This window comes from Dipodomys merriami, unplaced genomic scaffold (genome assembly GCF_024711535.1).
Source record: "Dipodomys merriami isolate MVZ:Mamm:240054 unplaced genomic scaffold, mDipMer1.0.p SCAF_41, whole genome shotgun sequence".
In the NCBI taxonomy this organism is placed as follows: domain Eukaryota; kingdom Metazoa; phylum Chordata; class Mammalia; order Rodentia; family Heteromyidae; genus Dipodomys; species Dipodomys merriami.
In genome coordinates this window covers 10,356,594-10,374,373 of record NW_027205715.1, presented here as the reverse complement: position 1 = coordinate 10,374,373, position 17,780 = coordinate 10,356,594, and the positions used below count along the sequence as shown (strand labels likewise).

At 48.9% G+C, this 17,780-nt stretch overlaps 2 protein-coding genes across 6 annotated transcripts; one reads left to right on the top strand and one right to left on the bottom strand.

Moving 5' to 3' along the window:
• Nucleotides 1-3,601: 3,601 nt before the first annotated feature.
• LOC138806968 (acylcarnitine hydrolase-like) lies at nt 3,602-14,584 on the bottom strand. 5 transcript variants are annotated; one of them, XM_069992479.1, is made up of 13 exons: nt 14,203-14,584; nt 9,301-9,505; nt 8,013-8,154; nt 7,341-7,474; nt 7,001-7,259; nt 6,493-6,591; nt 6,039-6,179; nt 5,829-5,909; nt 5,440-5,590; nt 4,893-5,024; nt 4,387-4,459; nt 3,802-4,022; nt 3,602-3,715 (listed from the first exon to the last, which is right to left on the bottom strand). In XM_069992479.1, the coding sequence occupies exons 1-12, from the start codon at nt 14,300-14,302 to the stop codon at nt 3,836-3,838; spliced, it is 1,704 nt and encodes a 567-aa protein (XP_069848580.1). In that variant the 5' UTR covers nt 14,303-14,584; the 3' UTR covers nt 3,602-3,715; nt 3,802-3,835. The 5 variants fall into 5 exon arrangements, with proteins under 5 accessions (XP_069848580.1, XP_069848581.1, XP_069848582.1 ...); XM_069992480.1 differs by lacking the exon at nt 14,203-14,584 and adding exons at nt 11,964-12,371; nt 13,412-13,512 and having other exon boundaries at nt 3,602-4,022; XM_069992481.1 differs by lacking the exon at nt 14,203-14,584 and adding exons at nt 11,964-12,137; nt 13,412-13,512 and having other exon boundaries at nt 3,602-4,022.
• A 94-nt stretch (nt 14,585-14,678) lies between these two features.
• LOC138806969 (cytosolic iron-sulfur assembly component 2B) lies at nt 14,679-16,700 on the top strand. The gene is made up of 5 exons (XM_069992483.1): nt 14,679-14,868; nt 15,053-15,130; nt 15,372-15,497; nt 15,962-16,007; nt 16,462-16,700. The coding sequence occupies exons 1-5, from the start codon at nt 14,728-14,730 to the stop codon at nt 16,557-16,559; spliced, it is 489 nt and encodes a 162-aa protein (XP_069848584.1). The 5' UTR covers nt 14,679-14,727; the 3' UTR covers nt 16,560-16,700.
• Nucleotides 16,701-17,780: the final 1,080 nt, after the last annotated feature.

Sequence of the window (17,780 nt, the reverse complement as noted above, 5' to 3'; positions counted from 1 at the left end):
TGGCTCAGTGGTAGAGTGCTTGCCTTGTATGCATGAGGCCCTGGGTTCAATTCCTCAGCACCACATAAGCAGAAAAAGCCCAAAGTAGTGCTGTGGCTCAAATGGTAGAGTGCTAGCTTTGAGCTGAAGAGCTGAGGGACAGTGCCCAGGCCCAGAGTTCAGACCCCACAAAAAAAAAAAAAAAAGTTTCTTTGAACTCCATTCCAGCTACAATGTCTGATATACATTCAAGGTCTCCAATCTAATGAACTCTGGCTCAGGATACGGACCCAGACTCTTCTACCCAGACCTGAGCAGATGCTCTTGTTAGACTCAGACAAGTTTGGAGAATAGAAAATCACCATCAGCACGTGTTTATTGCCGCGCCTCTAGCCAAAGCTTAAAGATTCTCTCCTGTTTGCATGCTTGGGTTTTGGAGTGGGTTCATGGGAATGCTAGTATAATCCAGTAGTGGCTGATAAGAAAATAACTAATGTTGTGCTTCTGCCTGTGGATTCTGTGTATGTGTGTCTGTGTGTGTGTCTGTGTCAGTGTCTATGTGTGCCGGTACTGGGGCTTGAACTCAGGGTCTGAAAGCTATGCCTTAGCTTTTCCACCTCAATACCAGTGCTGCACTCTAGCTTTTGCTGGTTATCTGAAAATAAGCATCTAATAGAATTTTCTGCCCAGTCTTGCTTCAAACTGCAATCCTCAGATCTCAGTCTCTTGAGAGTTAGATACAGGCTACCGGGGCGTGGCTCCACCCAAGTGTTCTGGTGGGGTTGATAAGAAAGTAACAAATAGTGAGATATAGGTATTATGTAAGCTGAAGAAGAGAGGGAATGAAGCAGGGTGTTAGTGAAATAATGTTACTAGTTCTAAGTAACATGCCTTCTCCTCATAGCTATCCTGGCACCTTGCTGGGTGGAGGGGACCTTTCACCCAGTTTCAAAAGCATAGAGATGAGATAGGTCATTTGCTAATGTCATGCTTTTAGCCCCACGAAAGCTTTGCTACAGATAATTCTGACCCTTGATGATTTCCCTCGCTGGTTTGATTTGTTCACCCTGACAGCTCCCCTATGGGGAAAGCTTTGCTTGCCACTGAATAATTCCCTATCTGGTTTTCTTCTGTTGGGCTTGGGTCTCCACACCAAACATGTGGTTTTTGTCTTTAAAATCTTTGTTCAAGCTACATTCTGGGATGCAGGTCTTTGAGACAGGAGTTCAGCTGCAGTTGTCAGCTTTGTAATAAGACTCTCAATTGGACCTTTCAAGATGTTGCTTCTCTGTTTCTCTTGATTGAATTCCTGTATAAGTTAGTTCAAGATGCTGGGCTGGGGTCAGCTGAATCGGTTGCTGGATAAGGGAAGAAAGTGAGGCTGCAGTATTGGTAAATCAAGGCATTGGTCTGGAACATTTCTACTCAGACTCAATAGCTCTTTCTGATCTTCATTCTCCTATTCTAATTGTAACTTGGGCTGAGGGGATGAGAGTCTAGGTCCTTGAAATTCAGGGTCCAGGAACAAGTTCCTTTATTTTAACTGAAAATCACAATGCTTCTTCTTAATACTGTGGCTGTGGCACACCACTGCAAGGTTGAAGGTCCCCATGAACCTACAGCCTGGCATCATGGGCTTTGCTTCTTGGTAGTCTTCCCAGGACTCATCTGTCCTTGCATGACTTGGCTACAGAGTCTCGGACCTCCATTGCAGCCACAAGATGTGCACTAAAGATCACCAATCTAATAAATTCTGGCCCAAGCCATGGTCCCAGACCCATTCTGGGCTGATGGTCTCTCTTCATTCTCCTTACCTTATTGGCACCTAAGCTGTGGGGCTGAGATCCTAGCTTGTCTCAAGTACATATTATAAATTTCTTTATTGTAACTGGACAACAGAGCAGCCCTTAATTCTGAGGCCGCTGTGAACCACTGCTGGGGTGAAGGCTCTCATGATCTGTCACTTACTGAACAAGCATTCAGAGATCTTGCTCTCCATGACAACTGGGTAATGGTAAATATATGCAATGTGGGAGTCTTAGAAACATTTGAATTTACGAAGAGATTGATGGAAAGTCACATATATCTAGGGATCTAAAGAAAACCAGAAAGAAGAGCCAGGCACTGGTGGCTCACGCCTATAATCCTAGCTATTCAGGAGGCTGAGATCTGAGGATCGTGGTTCAAAGCCAGCCCTGGCAGGAAAGTCTGTGAGACTCTTATCTCCATTAAACCACTAGAAAACTGGAAGTGGCGCTGCGGCTCAAGCTGTAGAGCGCTCACCTTGAGCTGAAGAGCACAAGGACAGCACCCAAGCAAAGAAAACCAGAAAGAAGTCAGGGGGAGAGAGTTAGAGACAGAGACAGAGACCGAGACATACAGAAAGAGACAAAGACAAAGAGGAAGTTGGAAGTAGAATCTAAATGTCCAAGGAAATATCTATAGTGATATTATATGACATTTCTGTTTAATATACTCAGTCTTAACATCCATAAGGCCACGTATTGAGGATATGGAGTAACTCCAACCCTCATATATGGCTAGAGGGGATAGAATAATCATTTGGGAAGGCAGTTTGACATTTTCCTTAAAAGTTAAGCATACTTTTCATCATATGACTCAGTAATTACAATTTCAGTTTTTTATTCAAAAGATATGAGAGCATGTGTCCACATAATGTGAGGTCTGAATGTGTCCTAAGCAACTTCATTAAAAAGAGCAAAGAATGTGTCACTCTCAGATGTGCATCTAGTTGTGGGTGGATAAAAAATGGTGTGTGAATTCTAGAAAGCACTCCTCAATAAAAGAAAGGAAGTACCACTTGATTCTCAAAGCATTAGTTGTAGTGACACAACTCACATTGGGATATAATTTTTCCAAACTATATACAATATCTATAGCAACTTTTGAGCCAGGCAGTAGTGGTTCATGTCTGGCAACTCAGGAGACTGAGAGCTGAAGATCAAGGTTCAAAACCAGTCCAGGTAGAAAAGTTCATGAGACTCTTGTGTCCAATTAACCAGCAGAAAGCTAAAAGTGGGGGTTGTATCAAGTGGTAGAGCATCAGCCTTGAGTGTAAAAATCCAAATAAGAAGACAAGATTCTGAGTCCAAGTCCCAGTACTTGAATAAAAAACAAACACATTTGGGTGTTTGCAAAAAGCTGAGTAAAAGGAAATAATTAACTGTAAAGAATGTGAAGGAAGTTCTTTGGATGAAAGAAACATTCTAACACATGATATGAGAGTAGATGTATATCTCCTGTATATGTTCAGGTTTATCAAACTATACAGGTGAATGACTGAATTTAATTGCATATAAATTAATCCACAACAAAGCACTGTGTGTGTGTGTGTGTGTGTGTGTGTGTGTGTGTGTGTCTTAGAGACACTTAGAAAATATGTTGGCTTCATTGATGGCTACTTAGAAGTTAGAGATAAAGTGGGGTTTGCTGAAGGATCAGCATGGGATCAACCCCCTGCCAGTGTTCAAAACATCTTCATTTGAAGAGGGGGTGGTGGCTTGGAGCAGACAGAGGTTGAGGAGATGAGATGAGCAAGAAAGGAAGGGTCCCAGGCCCAATGGGGTATAGAGGACAGTAAGCACCACTGGGGTGATCCAGCTTCATTGCCATGGGGACATTTATTGAGTGTGTCTAACCAGAGAGTGCTTAGGCAAGTTGATCATGAACATCATGCAGGCAGTTGTTCATAAGTATCAGCTGGTTGGGTGGCTGGCTGGATAAAGAGGAGATAAATGGCTAAGTGAATATTGGAGTCAATTCCTATTTCATGATAAATGTGTAGACACCTCATGTCCCTACCTGCACTCAAGCCCACTCCTCCTGACATAGACCACTATAGCTCTACATGCTTCTCCTCAGCCCCCTTGAGCTCCTGGATCTTCTGGGGCAGGGTCTTGGTCCAGAACTTCAGCCTGGAGGCCTTCAGAGCCTGGCCCACGGCAGGATGGATATCCAGCTGTAGGTACTGCTCATTCTGGTCAAACAGGGGCCAATGGAGCAGGTCATTACTGTTGGGGTTCCTGTAAACATAGGAATAGTCTAAGTCTTGCTGTGCCCAGTCCAAGACTCCCACATGTGGATCAAGCCAGGCAGCCTAGCAGGTTAGGGGTCCAAGGAAACTTCTGATTCTGGAATGCAAAGATCACTACTATTGTCTTCACAGTGCTATCTCATTCAGGCAAGCTTTGATTGTTCCACAGAACTGGACTCCATCTTTTAGATTACTGGAGCAAGACACAGTAACCAGCACCCACAATGGACCATGTCTAGAGATGGAACTTTCATGTGATGAAGGACCCATATATGCTAATGAGGCCACCACAGACAAGGGAAGCTCTGGGTGGAGCCCACCTTAGAGAGCTTGGTGTGGGAGTGTCATCTCACCCATTCCGAGCAAAGTTGGCCCAGTACTTCATCATCCTCCTGCTCAGTAGTTCCTCCTCCTCAGTGAAGTCAACTGCACAGAGAACAAGGTTTCAGGTTTGGCCAATCCTCATCAATCATCTGTGCCTGACCCTGAAAACCAGGCTTGGTCATCATGTCTCCCCTACTTCCAGAGCAGGGCCCTTCCCCACATTACTCATCCCCACTTCTAGCTGTATCTATCTCTGGCTCATTCCTGGCCTACAAAGACTTCTCTTTGCTCTGGGAGGTCATTTAGGAACAATCCTACCTTTTAAAACCTGCCTACCATCCATGACTACCATACATACATGACATGGAAACAAGTGAACAGAGCCCAGGCTACTTGAGAAAGGGTCCAAATATTAACGTTTCACATTTCAGCTGTAGCATGGATCCTATCCTCTCTCTCAGCCATGGTTTCCTGATGTGGATGGTGAGGACAATCACCTCAGGGACCCAGCTCCCAGGGAAGAAGAAAGACTCACTGTTGCTGCCCCAGAAGGAAGATCCAAAGACAAAGGGAATCTCGTCACTATGGTCAGCCTTCACATTGGGGGGTTTATTGAAGAAGCTGGGCGGATGCTGGAACTCATAGAAGTAAACTGGGGCATGGGAGCCTGTGGAAGAGGTTATATCTGATATGTAGCTCCATTTCTTAGAACTCTTCAGCTTCATCAACATTGGCTACAGTGCTAGGTTCAAAGATGGTTGGAATGTAGACAGTGAGGTTGGAATACCCAGGCTGGAGCTATGGTGTGGGAAGACCTTGGTTGAAACATGGCTTTACATTTCCCCACTATGTGGTTTGGGCAAGTCATTAAATATTATTAATCTGTTTCCTCCTTGTAAAATAGAATTCTGTTAGTCTCTTACACTAGATATGAGGATTTAGTGACATGAGGATCATCCAGTGTCTGGTACCAGGTGTCCAAGAAAGACAGAGATAAGGACCTGGACATCACAGAGTATACCTGGGATACATAGCCCTGAGCTATCCACTAGGTGGTCAGGCTCAGCTACAGATGTACTCACGCTGAAAATGTGCTACTTGCAGTGCAGGCATCACAAAGAAGAAGTCCCCCATCATCTCATGGAACTGGGCCTGGAGGGTATAGGGGTCCTCAGTGTCCCCCATGTACTCCTCCATCAGCAGGTCACCATACTCAGCAAACAATATCTGGCCCTAGAGGATCAGAAACAGTCAGGCTAGGCAGGAAGTGGCAGGGAGGAGGCAGCTTATTGGTGGGGAGATGAAGCCTGTGATGGACAAAATACTGAGGGAAAGGGCGAGCCCCTGATGTGAGCCTTCCATCTTCCCCTAGACACACAAACACACAAGCACAGGCCTTTGCTCCTGGGAGTCACTGCATGGGTAGGAATGTGGGAGTAGCCTCTTCATGGGGAGACCCAAGAAGTCTCACCATTTGTGCTGATATGTTCTGCAGAGCAGCCTGTATGGTGTTTCTGTCCATTTTCTCCTCAGTGTCTGCTATCCCCATGAGCTGGGTGACAAAGAGGAAAATAGATTCAAGTTGGGGTCTGAGGGTATTAAAGAGTATGGAGTCCTGATGCCCTTGTCACCATGCCAGATACATTCCTCAGATTTCTACCAAGTTAGAACTGGGCCTCACCTTGGGGATGATCCAACCAAACTCATCATTGTTGATGCCAATGATGCTGGGACCAGGTTGAAAGTCAGCAGAGGCCAGCAGCTCCTGAGGGTGCTTGAGTAGGAAGGTCCCATCCACCACACCAGAGATGATAGTGAGGGCCTAAGGGGACATTCAAGGTCAGGGAGTTGAGGTCGGGTTCCAGGCATTTTTCTGACATACTCAACTAATTCACCACCTCCCAACTCCTCCCAGTATGCTGCCTCAAACCTATCCCCAGAGATCCAACACTTGGCTGAGCTTCCCTTGGTCTCCATTTTGCATCCAGGGTTACAAGGACAGCAACCCATGGAAAGGCCATGTCACAGACAGAGTTCAGACTATTAAGGATTGGTTATTTTATACCCTATTGCCCTTTTCCCCACATAGGCCAGTGGTCTTTCTGCCTTCCCCATACCCACTCTATTGGTCTGACCTTGGTAATAGCCAGCATTTCCTCTTCACTCTTGCCCCTCAGGCAGCGCACCAGAGCCTCTGAGTCCACCTGCCCACAGGCAGACAGATTGGCCACCATCTAGAAAGCAACCAGGCAGGGGCTATCTTATCATTCCAGGCAGGAGGAAGAGTTTTCCCAGACCCAGATGGGTGCAGTGCTCTTAAATCTCCCAGGGTATGGAGTGTAGAGTTGCAGGAGTGAAATTGTACCCACTTCTCTGATGCTCAGAGGCCCCAGCCAGAAGGGCCATTCCCTTCTGCTTACTTACATAGTTCTGTGCAGGATGAGGAAATTTGGCCATAAAATATACTCAGCCTCAGAGAGGCAGAGAGGTGTGAATTCTGATCCCTGACCCCTCAACAATTCCCAAGGAGACATACTCAAGGCATCTCCTTGGTCCTTATTGTTTCCACAAAACAGAGAACCAGAGGCTGTGAGGATGAAGGGTGAAAGAGTGGGTCTGGGCTGGATGGTTGAGGGTACTCACCTTGACAACCACCTCAGAGGAACTGGACATGAATCCAGGTACCAGGGCCACGCCACTCTGCATGATGGCCCCATGGAAGAGTCCTTGGGACATGGGGGATATGACATGTGAGGACACGCTAATGCCACCTGCAGACTCGCCAAAAATGGTGACACGGTCGGGGTTGCCTCCAAAGTGGGCGATATTCTGCTGGACCCAGCGTAGGGCGGCCACTTGGTCCAGATAGCCCCAGTTACCAGTGGCATGATGGTCTCCAGTGCTGAGAAGTGGTAGAGACAAGGGTCACAGGGCTGTCGCAGCTGTGCTTGGCACTCATTGCCCATTTCAATCCCAGGCTCACCTAAAGAAGCCTGGGACTCCCAGACGGTACTGGATAGTGACCACCAACACATCCTCAATGGCTGCCAGCCTGGATCCATCATACAAGGAAGCCATGCCCATAATTAAACCCCCACCATGGATCCACACCATCACCTGGAAAAGTCAAGATAGTTGACATTGGTTCTGATCCAACTCAAGGCCCTCCGAGGCTACCCCCTACATTATCCATTGATTTGGCTCTCTGATACTATCTTCCTTCCAGAGCCCAGAAGGGGCCATGGTCTCTGCCATGGCTAAAGATCCAAGTTCAATTAGGAATATAGCACTCTTGTGCTTTCATCTGCCCCATGTATAAAAGCATGGATCTAGTTCTCCCAGAAAATTTCTAAGGTAGGCAATAAAAGAAGGTCTCTCTGAAATTCCCCCAAAGGACAATTATCCATTGTCCAGTTGAGTAAAGTGCAATGGAGCATCTGATCTCTGGGAGCCATCAAGACTTGGGGTCTCCATACCTAGGGTAAAGCCCCTCTCTGGGTAAGAAGGCCTTCTGGACCTGATAGTACTCTCACTGTCTCACTTCTTATTAGTATCCATGCTGTAGTAGAGCCTAGGTCTGTTTGACTTTTCTAATATTCACACAAAAGAAATGTCCTCCCACTCAACACTCAGGTGACCATGTCCTGATACTCACAGGCAGGTTAGAGCCCTCATGGGCATGGACAGGTGAGTAGATACTGAGGTACAGACAGTCCTCAGATACAGGGATGGCAGTCATGGTCATATTCAACAGGATCGTGGCCAAGGCATTGTTTCCTTCGGCATTTTGCAGACACCTAATAACAATGGCAGACAGGTATTCTAAGGATTATACAGTGGTGAAACCCAGCCCCTGGGACTTGCTCCCAGCTTTTCTCAGCCTCTGCCATCCCTCCTGTTCTGTTCAGGCACAACCCTTCTCTAAAGTTTCTTCCTACACAGGTGCAAGTCTCAGACTTAGATGAAGCCTTGACTTCCAGGTAGACCTTAAGGTTGTTGGGGGCTTTGATCCCACCACTCTCCAGGCTGGGAGTTCTTGACTCTTAGAGGACTCTGTAGGAACCATTGGCTGTAAGGACTGACATTCACCAATTCACCCAGTACCCATTCAGGCCTAGAACAGAGTTGCTGCCATCACACAAGTGAGTGAATTGAGATGGGAGGACCTTCCTCATCCCAAGTTCAGACTCTCATGGAATTTCACCCTTCCACAGAGTCTCCAATTGGGAGCACATAGACTTTTCATGGGTCAGTGGCACGTGGCCCTGTGGGTTGGCACAGTGAACTGAAGAGTTTAACTTCTCCAAAGAACCACCACTGCTGCCCTCCTTAAGGATCTGTACGTGCCATCAGCTGCTGGGGCAGAGACTCTTACAGCCAGCCTGCACATCTCCCAGATAACAGTGGAAGATTAGTCCAAATCAAGACAAAGGAAGTTTATCTCTGCTCCTATCTTTAGCATCTGGTGCTAATATTGTCCACATGTCAAGACTAGATCCCTGAGCCTAGCAAAGATGCTGCACTCTTTTTTTTTTTTTTTTGTCGGTCGTGGGGCTTGAACTCTGGGCCTGGGCGCTGTCCCTCAGCTCTTCAGCTCAAGGCGAGCGCTCTACCACTTGAGCTACAGCGCCACTTCCGGTTTTCTGGTGGTTTATTGGAGATAGGAGTCTCACGGTCTCTCCTGCCCCGGCTGGCTTTGAACCGCGATCCTCAGATCTCAGCCTCCTGAGTAGCTAGGATTACAGGCGTGAGCCACCAGCGCCCGGCTAGATGCTGCACTCTTTGAACGTCAACATACTTTTAGGAAAATGCATTGGATTTCCCACATGCTAAGGGAACTAGCTGTGGTGTTCAGATGGAAGAAGTGCTCAGCCTGACCCACAGCTCGGAGCTCCTGCCCCACTCTGACACTGAAGTCCCCTGGGCTCCCTGGGAGAACTTACATGGCTGGGTGGGAGGTGGCATCCCTCACACCACTCCAAGGCTCAGGGGGCTCTGGAGGGGCAAACCGCAGTGGTCCTACAGGTGGCTTGGCAAAGGGAATTCCCAGGAAGGTGTGGACCTTGACATCGGTGTCCCTCAGATGGACAAGGCTGCCCTTCACCTGCCCTGTGTGTGTGGTCCTGATGGGGCTGGATGAGTCGTGACCTGTGGGTAGAGTGATGTTACATCAGGATTGGGTCTGCCGAACCAGCAGCTGTGGGTGTTCAAGCCCCATGACCAACAAAAGAGGGGAAAAAAAAAAGAAATTGGCAGATCTGAACTATTCCTATAAGAAAAAATTTAAAGCCCCAAGAACTCTTGGGGTGGTGCTATTCCCTTTCCCCATTAGAACTTTGAGGATCAGCAAGTTTGATTAACCTTGTGTAGGGAGGCCAGAGCAGCAACCAGTGACAGCAATTTACCAACATCAAGTCCAGTAAAATACATCCTTGACCCTGGGAATAGACAGGCTACCTGAGATGTCTTGAAAGATGGGATTTCAGACCACGTACCTCATTGTGGCTATCAGACACTGATGTCTAATATTTGTTACCGCAAAGGACAAGCATTGCTGATATGCTCCTGTTAGAGACCAGTTTACATGGAAGATGCTTCATCCTCAGAGAGGAACCTCTGTGAACTAGTACCAGGAAGCTGAGCCACACATGGGTATACGTATTCCTCATGTCAGGAGGCAGAGCCCAGCTCCAGAAAGTGGGGAGTTAGTAAACAGTTAGGCAAAAACCAAGGGTTCTTAGGTAAAGTCCTGACACTGTAGAGTAGCCCCTGTGACTGATGGTCCTTCTGAGGAGCCAGGACTGGTTGGGATAGATGATACTAGGGTCTTGTCAGATTCTGAACCAATGAATCCAAGCTAAATATGAATTAATACAGAAGTCTTAGTGCAGACCTTTCTGCCAAGAAGGACCTGATGACCTCCCAGAGTCTGGTCAAAAAAAGTAAGGGAGGGCTGGGAAGGTGGCTCAGTGGTAGAGTGCTTGCCTTGCATGCATGAGGCCCTGGGTTCTATTCCTCAGCACCACATGACAAAAAAAGCCAGAAGTGGTTCTGTGGCTTAAGTGGTAGAGCGCTAGCCTTGAGCTGAAATGCTGAGGGACAGTGCCCAGGCCCAGAGTTCAGGCCCCACGACCAACTTCCCCTCCCCCCCAAAAAAAAAGTAAAGGAGGAAGCTGGGTGCCAGGAGCTCACGCCTGTAATTCCTAGCTACTCAGGAGGCTGAGATCTGAGGATCGTGGTTCAAGCCAGCCCAGGCAAGAAAGTTTATGGGACTCTTATCTCCAATTAACCACCAGAAAACTGGAAGTGGCGCTGTGGCTCAAGTGGCAGAGCACACACCTTGAGCTGAAGAGCTCAAGGACAGAACCAGACCCAGAGGTCAAGCTCCATGACCAACTAAAAGAAAAAAAAAGCAAGAAAGGAAGGAAGGAAGGAAGGAAGGAAGGAAGGAAGGAAGGAAGGAAGGAAGGAAGGAAGGAAGGAAGGAAGGAAGGGAGGGAGGGAGAGAGAGAAGAGAAGAGAGGAGAGGAGAGGAGAAGAGAGGAGAGGAGAGGAGAGGAGAAGAGAAGAGAAGAGAAGAGAAGAGAAGAGAAGAGAAGAGAAGAGAAGAGAAGAGAAGAGAAGAGAAGAGAAGAGAAGAGAAGAGGAAAGAGAAGAAGCCTGGTAGGGATAGGTGAAGCCCATGGGTAAGGTAAAGGGGAGACACTTTAGGCAGATTAGATGGAGAACATTGTTAGGGACCATACTAGGAAGCTGTAGGATGAGAAAGATCAAGGGCTATACACACACACCTGGGCATGGTTTCTTTCTGGCATGAGCTCTTGATAAGGGCCTCAAGATTGTCTAGCAGGCACAGGGCATATGCCTTTGCCCTGGAAAGCCAAGCTATGCCTTTGCCCAGGACTGATACATAAGTGAAAAGAACCGACAGTCCTTTAGTTCAGCTTTGACATTGTGTGGCTGAGGGTCTGTGTACCCTTGCCTGGAACCACTTTGGAGGTGCCATGGTACTTCTCTAGCCAATGGGGTAACCTACTCAAAAGCAAATGGAAGCATGAAGGTATTATTGTTGCTTTACCCAGGACCATTAGCAACTACAGCCAGACACAGCCACAGATATAGAGAAATGAATGTCCTGAATATTCTCACACACACACACACACACACACACACACACCATCCTCTTCCTGGAGGTTTCTACACACACACACACACACACACACACACACACACACACACACACACACACACACACACACACACACACACACACACACACACACACACACACACACACACACACACACACACACACACACACACACACACACCATCCTCTTCCTGGAGGTTTCTGCCCATCTAGGGAAAATCAGAGCTTCCCACAGTGGGCTGGCTCACTCCTTGGTGTCCTCAGGTGTCTATGATCCTTCTCTGAGATATTTGGAGACCAATCTGGTCACCTCGTGGGGGTACTTTAAGTGGCATGTTTCCCACACTTTGCTCTTGACTCGCCTTTCCCTCCCTCCCCTTCCCCAGTCTCAAGCTCTGCTCTACACCATGTGGCAGATCTCACCCTGGTCCCCATCGCCCCCTGCAGGAGTCTCACCCTGGAGCTGAAGTGGGAGAAGCAGGAACACACAGATCATTGCAGTCAGCCAGGCAGGAAATCGGTCCAGAGGCATGGTTGGCTCACAGGACTGTTTCTGTGCCTCTGTGTGGCACACTGCAACTCACTCACAGGCACAATTAAACTGGGCCTTGTGCAAGCAGGAGTTTAGACCTGCTGGAATAGGTGGGGATCTGGGTGGGGCTGGGGAAAGAGATTTCTGTGGAGAAAGTGGCACTGACAGGGCAGAAGTCACAGGAAGTCAGTGGCTAGCACTCAGGATATGAGCCTTCCTCTTCTCCTACTTCCCCTTTGCTTTCCTCCAGGTGGGTTGTGTGGCTTCTGCAGCTCTTGAGATACTAGGAGCTGTCTCCAGACCTGAGATCATTATGTTTACTGAGGTGAAGGCTGTAATGGAGAAAATCAGGAGTGCTCTGAAGAGAAGCAGGCTCAGGAACCCACAAATGGACTGTGCCCCCAGCTCCCATGGGGCAAAGGTGAGCATTTGAACAAGAACAGGGAGCTGCGACTGTGTTCTTCATCCTGAAACTCCTTCTGTCCTGGGACTTAAACTCTAGGTCTGGGTGCTGCCCCTGAGCAATTCAGCTCAAGGAGAGTGCTCTACCACTTGAGCCCTAGTTCCACCTCCAGTTTTCTGGTGCTTAATTGGAGATAAGAGTCTCATGGACTTTCCTTGCCCAGGCTGGCTTTGAACCACGGTCCTCAGATCTCAGCCTCCTGTGACACGCGTGAGCCACTGGTGCCTGGCCTGAAACTCCTCCTTGAAATCAGGACTCAAGTTTATTACTAGGACTCCTTCAAGTTCCCTCAACCCTTAGAGTCATGGTTTTAGGGTCTGCATGGAAGAAATTGCTGTTCCGGGGCTGGGAAGGTGGCTCAGTGGTAGAGTGCTTGCCTCCTATGCATGAGGCCCTGGGTTCAATTCCTAAGCACCACATAAACAGAAAAAGCCAGAAGTGGCACTGTGGCTCGAGTGGTAGAATGCTAGCCTTGAGCTGAAGAGGTCAGAGACAGTGTCCAGGCCTAGAGTTCAAGCCCCACAATCCACAAAAAAAAAAAAAAAAAAAAAAAAAAAGAGCTGTTCCATTCAATCACACTTGTGACTGACACTTAAGGACTTAGCCTTTTACCTCTCCCTCAGTGGCTATCCTTGCTACTTTTACCACCAAGATAAAATTCACAGTTGTACCCACTTGACAACCATTTAAGGGGAACTTGCTGGTGGTTGTGCTGGGACTTAACAGGTTCTCAAGGTCTGTGGTAAGGTAGGAGAGACAGTCTCATAACCAAGAGTTTCCAAAATAGCCTGTGGACATTTTTTGTCTTCAGCAGTTAACTTCCTCCTTGACACCTTCCCCTCAGGCTCCACCTCTGCGCAGTCTGGCAGAGCTGACTTTAGTCTCTGTTGCCCCCTGGAGGAGTCTTACCTTGAAGAAGCAGAAACCGGAGCCCAAACAGCATAGCATGCACGAGGCTGATGCAGCAGCATGGTGGGAACCCAGACCTCTGTCAGTGCTGCAGAACATGCTGAGTTTCATCCACAGGGGGCACTGGCAGCAGCAGCAATAGCAAATTAGAACTTTCCCACTCCAGACTTTGGACGGGGCAGGAACACGTGGTACTGTGCAAGGTTTGCGTTGCGAAAGAGTGGGCACTGAACTTGGTAAAATTCCTGAGGAGCCAGAAGCCAGCAGAAGGCCATGTCTACCTCCTTATCTCCTGTGCCCCTGTTGGTCTCCTTGAAGGTACTCAGTGGCTTCTGTAACCCTTAAGTTACCAGGACGCTCTCCTCAAACCCAGAGTCCCTCCTGGCCCTATGGTTGCGTAGGGGTAGCAGGCACATCACTTCTGGAGAAGCCAAGAACTCTGCTGGGATAGCAATAGCCAGTCTGGACACTGGTGTTGCTAAACACAACCCAAAACTAGCGATGGGATTTCAGAGCCGAAGAAAAGTAGAGAAAACACAGAGACACTGACTGAGAGATGGGGGAGGGGCATGGGGTCCCAAGGCTCACGGGCACTTGGGCCCCAAGTTTCCACCAGCAAGCATATTTATTTCAGTTTACACAATGAAGGTTACCATGGATTCGGGCAAAAAGAAAAGCATCTATATGATCACAATCAGAGGCGAAACAGAGCTTGTGAGAGATACTAGTTCCTTTATTCTTTTGAGCCAGGAGGCTGCAGCCCAGGGAGAGCCCAGACCAGAAGTCCTTACCTAGCCTCCCGAGGTTAAGCTGCCAGCTCAGCTCTTTCATCCACAAGATCCCCGACTGGCATTCCAGTATCTCCAGAGCTGTCTGCTTTAACCCTTCCATGGCCAGCTCTCAGCGTTCCGAGGCCGCGTTCCAAACTCTCGAACCTTCCCCCAGGTTTCACAGCTTGGTGTCAGAGTTCCCTACACGCCAGGCCAGTCGGATTTCTCGGAGGAAATGGCGAGACTCAGCCTCAGAGAGCCGATAGGCTGTACGGGAACGACCCTGGCCTCTGTCAAGGTCTCCACGGGATCGCCAGGCCTCGCCGGACCCGGGTCCCTTCTCAAAGCCTGGCGGGAGCAATCCGCATTTTCCCTCGGTCTCAGAGGCCAGCACGCAAAGCCACCGCTTCCCCCAAACCTTAGGCGGATTCCGAAAAGCGCGCCGGGTCCCTCGCGCCACCCCGTAGCCACGCCACGCCTCCTTCCCGTACTCCGGAAGTGGGCTCGTAGGAGCGGAAGTGGACCCCGGTTGGGGTCCGTTGCGGGATGGTGGGCGGCGGCGGCGGCGGTGGGCTGCTGGAGAATGCCAACCCCCTCATCTATGAGCGCTCTGGGGAGCGGCCCGTGACTGCAGGGGAGGAGGACGAGGAGGTTCCCGACAGCATAGACGCACGGGAGATCTTCGATATCCGCCGGTGCTGGGTCCTGGGCCGGGGAGCGGACGGGACGGGCCGGGGCGGGCCGGGGCGGGCCGGGCCGGGACGGGACGGGACGGGGGCGGCGGGGAGCGGGGAAGGGACTGGAGTCCGACCGCTGGCTGAACTTCTAAGTGGACAGAAACACAGGACATGCTTTCCTTCACTTATCACATCTTATTCGCTCCATCAATGACCCAGAGCATCCCCTGACGCTAGAGGAGTTGAACGTCGTAGAGCAAGTCCGGGTTCAGGTGAGGCACGCCCAGCGTCGTGGGGAGGGGAGGGGAAGCGACTCGTTTGGATTTGAGCAGCAGACACCTGAGTTTGGGGGGAAGCGGGGGATCTTTACCATGCCCATTTTAGGGGTATTGATGCTGAAGCCCATAAAGATTAGGTGATTTGCCCACAGCAACCGGCTTGGAGGGCACCCGGGCTGGGGATAATTGTGATGTCTGACCTCTCCCCCCCCCCTCCCCCAACACCTCCCACCAGGTTAGTGACCCTGAGAGCACAGTGGCGGTGGCCTTCACGCCCACCATTCCGCACTGCAGCATGGCCACCCTTATTGGCTTGTCTATCAAAGTCAAGCTTCTGCGATCCCTTCCCCAGCGTTTCAAGGTCAGTTGGAGTTGAGCACCGGAGGGTGCATCTAAGTCTGCTGCTTAAGGAGGAGGGGACTGGAAGAACAGGGACATGGAGAGGATATCAGAGTTAAGGCCTAGGAGGATCCCAACTAGCAGAGATGAAAGTAGGCTGAAATTGGCCAAGTTGATGTGATAGTAAGAGAGATCTGAACTGGAAAGTGGTTTAAAAAAAAAAAAAGTAGTGAGGGGTGTGGCAAGAGAAGCTGTAGGTGGATTTGGATCTGACCCACAGTCGTTGGCCAGTCCTTTGGGTAGAGTTGGAATGGCTGTGGGTGAGTTTGGGGCGCAGTGGTGGGACCAGAATCTAGAGGCATGATTAGGAGGAAGAATTCGTTGGAAGTAGCACTGGAGGGTTGGGGGCGGGGAAAGGGGGTGGGGGTGGGGGGAGGGGGAGACAAGAATGGGTGAGTGCTCAGGCTCAGGTTGTTTCCTTCCCAGATGGATGTGCACATTACCCCAGGAACCCATGCCTCGGAGCATGCAGGTAAGTGTGAGCTGGTGATGAAAGTGATATCCTAGTGCCCTGTGCTATGGGAGGTACTACCTTGCCACAGTGGTCTATAGGGAAATTGGGGAATGGAATTCCGACTAGGTGAATGGAATTGTCAGTGAGATTTAGCCTATAACAAAGCTCACCTGACTCAAATCTCCTGCTTACCATGTACCACCCCCCTGCGCTCTCCAAGTAAACAGGAAAGTTGTGTCAGATTTTGACAGTATCAGAAGCAGGTGAGAGGCAGTCTTAAGAAGACAGGATCACTGTGGGCTTATGTGATTGGTTGGGTAGTCTGATTTAAGATATGGGGTCCTAGGAAGGTGATAGGAGAGCCTTATATTGGTGGGAATGTAGCTTATACTAAGGCTTAGAGATTGGGCTAGCTAGCAGCTTAACCAGAGCTGGTTTTGATTCTGCCTTTCTCACCCCTTCTTTCACACAGTGAACAAACAGCTTGCAGATAAGGAGCGAGTAGCAGCTGCCCTGGAGAACACCCACCTACTGGAGGTTGTGAATCAATGTCTGTCAGCTCGATCCTAAGCTTGGCTTCTGAACCCCAGCTTGCACACTGGTCTCTACTGGCCCCAGCTGCATCCAGGGGTCATGACTTCGTTTTCTTGAATCACTGACAATGAGAAATTAACATTTTGCATTTTGTAATAAACCTTTAATTTATATTCATTTTCTAGGATGCCTTAGTGACTTTGTCTTGGAATCATTTGGGATTAGGAGGGAGGGCAGGGGCAGTGGGTGTCCCTGCAGAGTGGACCCTACCTAGACCTCGCAGGTAGCTGGGTCAGGCACAGGCCATCATGTCTTTTGTTTTGTTGGTTGGTTGTTTTGGGGTTTTAACTCAGGCCTTGTTCTGGCTAAGCATGTGCAACTACTTTTAATGCAAGCCACTTTTGCATAAGATTTCACATTATGGGCTAGGAAGGTGGCTCAGTGGTAGAGTGCTTGCCTTGCATGCATGAGGCCCTGGGTTCAATTCCTCAGAACCACATAAGCAGAAAAGGCAGGAATTGGTGCTGTGACTCAGCTGATAGGGTGCTATCAGCCTTGAGCTGAAGAGCTGAGGAACAGCGCGCAGGCCCAGAGTTCAGGCCCCATGACCAACTAAAACAATAGTAATAATAATAATAGTAACAATAATAATAAAGTTTTTTTTTAAAGATTTCACATTATACCTGGGCTGATCTGGACCATGATCCTTCTGTTTGTGCTTCTGCTGGGATGACAGATATGCACCACAATGCCCAAGTTTTCTATTAGTTAAGATGAAAGTCTCATTAACTTTCTTGTCTGGGCTAGCCCTGAATATCAATCCTCCTGACTTCTGCCTCCCATGTAGCTAGGATTACAGCCTGCACAAATGTATTCTTGATGGCCCATTGACAACACTTTGCCTGTCCTGAGAGTGGGCATTTGGGCCCAGTGGTTTACTGTTTGGCTTTATTTACTGTTTACAGTTTTCCATCCAGCCCTGTGTGGCAGTTGCTTTTATCCATGAGGAAATTAGCTTCTAGAATAGTTTTCAACGCTTATAGCTCAAGAGGTAAAGGGAATCTAAACATCTGGTAGGGGGCGCTGTTACCTCCATAGAAAGGCCTAGGCCCACCCCACATCCCAGCTTCTGTTGTGATCAGAGCTCACTGATGACTGAGAGGACACTGTGGAACTGATTGCTCAGTACATGTCACTCTTCATACATGATTGGGATAGTCGTGGCAGTCTCTTGGGACTGCTCTGTAGGGGATATGA

What these genes read in the sequence shown, in the direction of transcription:
- LOC138806968 (XM_069992477.1), bottom strand. Translation starts at nt 14,302, where the DNA reads ATGGAAGGGTTAAAGCAGACAGCTCTGGAGATACTGGAATGCCAGTCG. An exon ending in GCTTAACCTCGGGAGGCTAG is followed by an intron (nt 9,506 to 14,202) that starts GTAAGGACTTCT and finishes CTCTACCCACAG; the next exon opens with GTCACGACTCATCCAGCCCC. An exon ending in ATGAGGGCTCTAACCTGCCT is followed by an intron (nt 7,475 to 8,012) that starts GTGAGTATCAGG and finishes TGACTTTTCCAG; the next exon opens with GTGATGGTGTGGATCCATGG.
- LOC138806969 (XM_069992483.1), top strand. Translation starts at nt 14,728, where the DNA reads ATGGTGGGCGGCGGCGGCGGCGGTGGGCTGCTGGAGAATGCCAACCCC. An exon ending in CCCTTCCCCAGCGTTTCAAG is followed by an intron (nt 15,498 to 15,961) that starts GTCAGTTGGAGT and finishes TTTCCTTCCCAG; the next exon opens with ATGGATGTGCACATTACCCC. An exon ending in CCATGCCTCGGAGCATGCAG is followed by an intron (nt 16,008 to 16,461) that starts GTAAGTGTGAGC and finishes TCTTTCACACAG; the next exon opens with TGAACAAACAGCTTGCAGAT.